Source organism: Sinocyclocheilus rhinocerous, unplaced genomic scaffold (genome assembly GCF_001515625.1).
Source record: "Sinocyclocheilus rhinocerous isolate Xijiao unplaced genomic scaffold, SAMN03320098_v1.1 C36444184, whole genome shotgun sequence".
Taxonomy (NCBI): Eukaryota; Metazoa; Chordata; class Actinopteri; order Cypriniformes; family Cyprinidae; genus Sinocyclocheilus; species Sinocyclocheilus rhinocerous.
Genome location: NW_015781136.1, coordinates 1 through 1,140, shown reverse-complemented (window position 1 = coordinate 1,140; position 1,140 = coordinate 1). Strand labels below are relative to the sequence as shown.

The window sequence follows — 1,140 nt, the reverse complement described above, 5'->3', positions numbered from 1 at the left end:
TTACAATGATACAACAAGAAAACTAGTTAGATGCAGCCGGAGCAAAAGCATGACGCCATGAGAGTGTGTTGATGTTTGTTTTACCAGGGCATGGTCATCTGAGCGAAAGCCACACGACTCTTCTGTCCTCCTGACAGACTCGCCACCGGCCGCGTGGCCAGTTCCCCCGTGATGCCATACCCACCCAGCTGATGCCGGTACTCCTCCTCTGTGTGACCTGACGCACAAAAACAGCAGATTAGCAGAAGTAGTTATTTACTTTTATTGCCATGTCAGCATCTATGGCTTCCTTAATATTGGACAGTTCATTCAAACAGAAACCACACGATTTATTATAAATACATTTTAGAGATACTATGCGTCAGTCGTGCATTTAACTTCCATAATGTGTCATATTAGAGAAACTGAATATTCAATATCAAGTATTGTAGGGTGAGTTGAATGACACTGTATTAGTTATTATTATTTTCTCCATCCAAAATAAGGTTAGAGATATTAAGAAATGTTTTGGGTCCAATACTAATTTCACGTCGACTTCAAAATGTGTCGGCCGCAGATGATGTGACATAAGCAACAAAGACCTAGAATAACCGGTCAGCATCACAGACACCGGCTCAGTGTGTGGCTGTGAATGATGTGACTAATATCTTCATTAATGAACAGGACTTGAGTTATCAGAAGTGTCTCTGTAGGGGTCGGCTATGCAATCCTGATGATTTCTGATGAGAATGTAAAGTGCCGATTTGAGGCAGTACCAGGAAATCTTTTGAGCAGCAGTTCTATTGAGCAGACATTCAGGTCCAGCTGATCCACGTGATGCTGACTGAAATAACCGATCTTCAAGTTTCTGTTTGAAAAGACAAAGACACAGAAGTAAGAGACAGACAGACAGACAGAGAGGGTCTAGCATCTTCAGCGTCAGAGTGAGGCTCACCTGTGAGCGTATCTGGTACCATTGACAGGCGTCAGCTCTCCCATCAGCAGCTTCAGTACGGTGGATTTACCAGCTCCATTCTCACCCACCTACAGCCAGACACATACAACCAATCAATGAGTGCTCTCTATAACCAAACAAACAAAAACAAAACAAAACAAACCAAAACAAAACCAACAAAAACAAAAAAAACAAACCAAACAAAA

The 1,140-nt window shown here is 42.2% G+C and overlaps 1 protein-coding gene across 1 annotated transcript; it reads right to left on the bottom strand.

Annotated features, from left to right (window-relative positions):
* Positions 1–41: 41 nt before the first annotated feature.
* On the bottom strand, positions 42–1,054 carry LOC107736020 (ATP-binding cassette sub-family F member 3-like). The gene is made up of 3 exons (XM_016547538.1): positions 935–1,054; positions 756–847; positions 42–217 (listed from the first exon to the last, which is right to left on the bottom strand). The coding sequence occupies exons 1-3, from the start codon at positions 976–978 to the stop codon at positions 81–83; spliced, it is 273 nt and encodes a 90-aa protein (XP_016403024.1). The 5' UTR covers positions 979–1,054; the 3' UTR covers positions 42–80.
* Between the last annotated feature and the right edge of the window lie 86 nt (positions 1,055–1,140).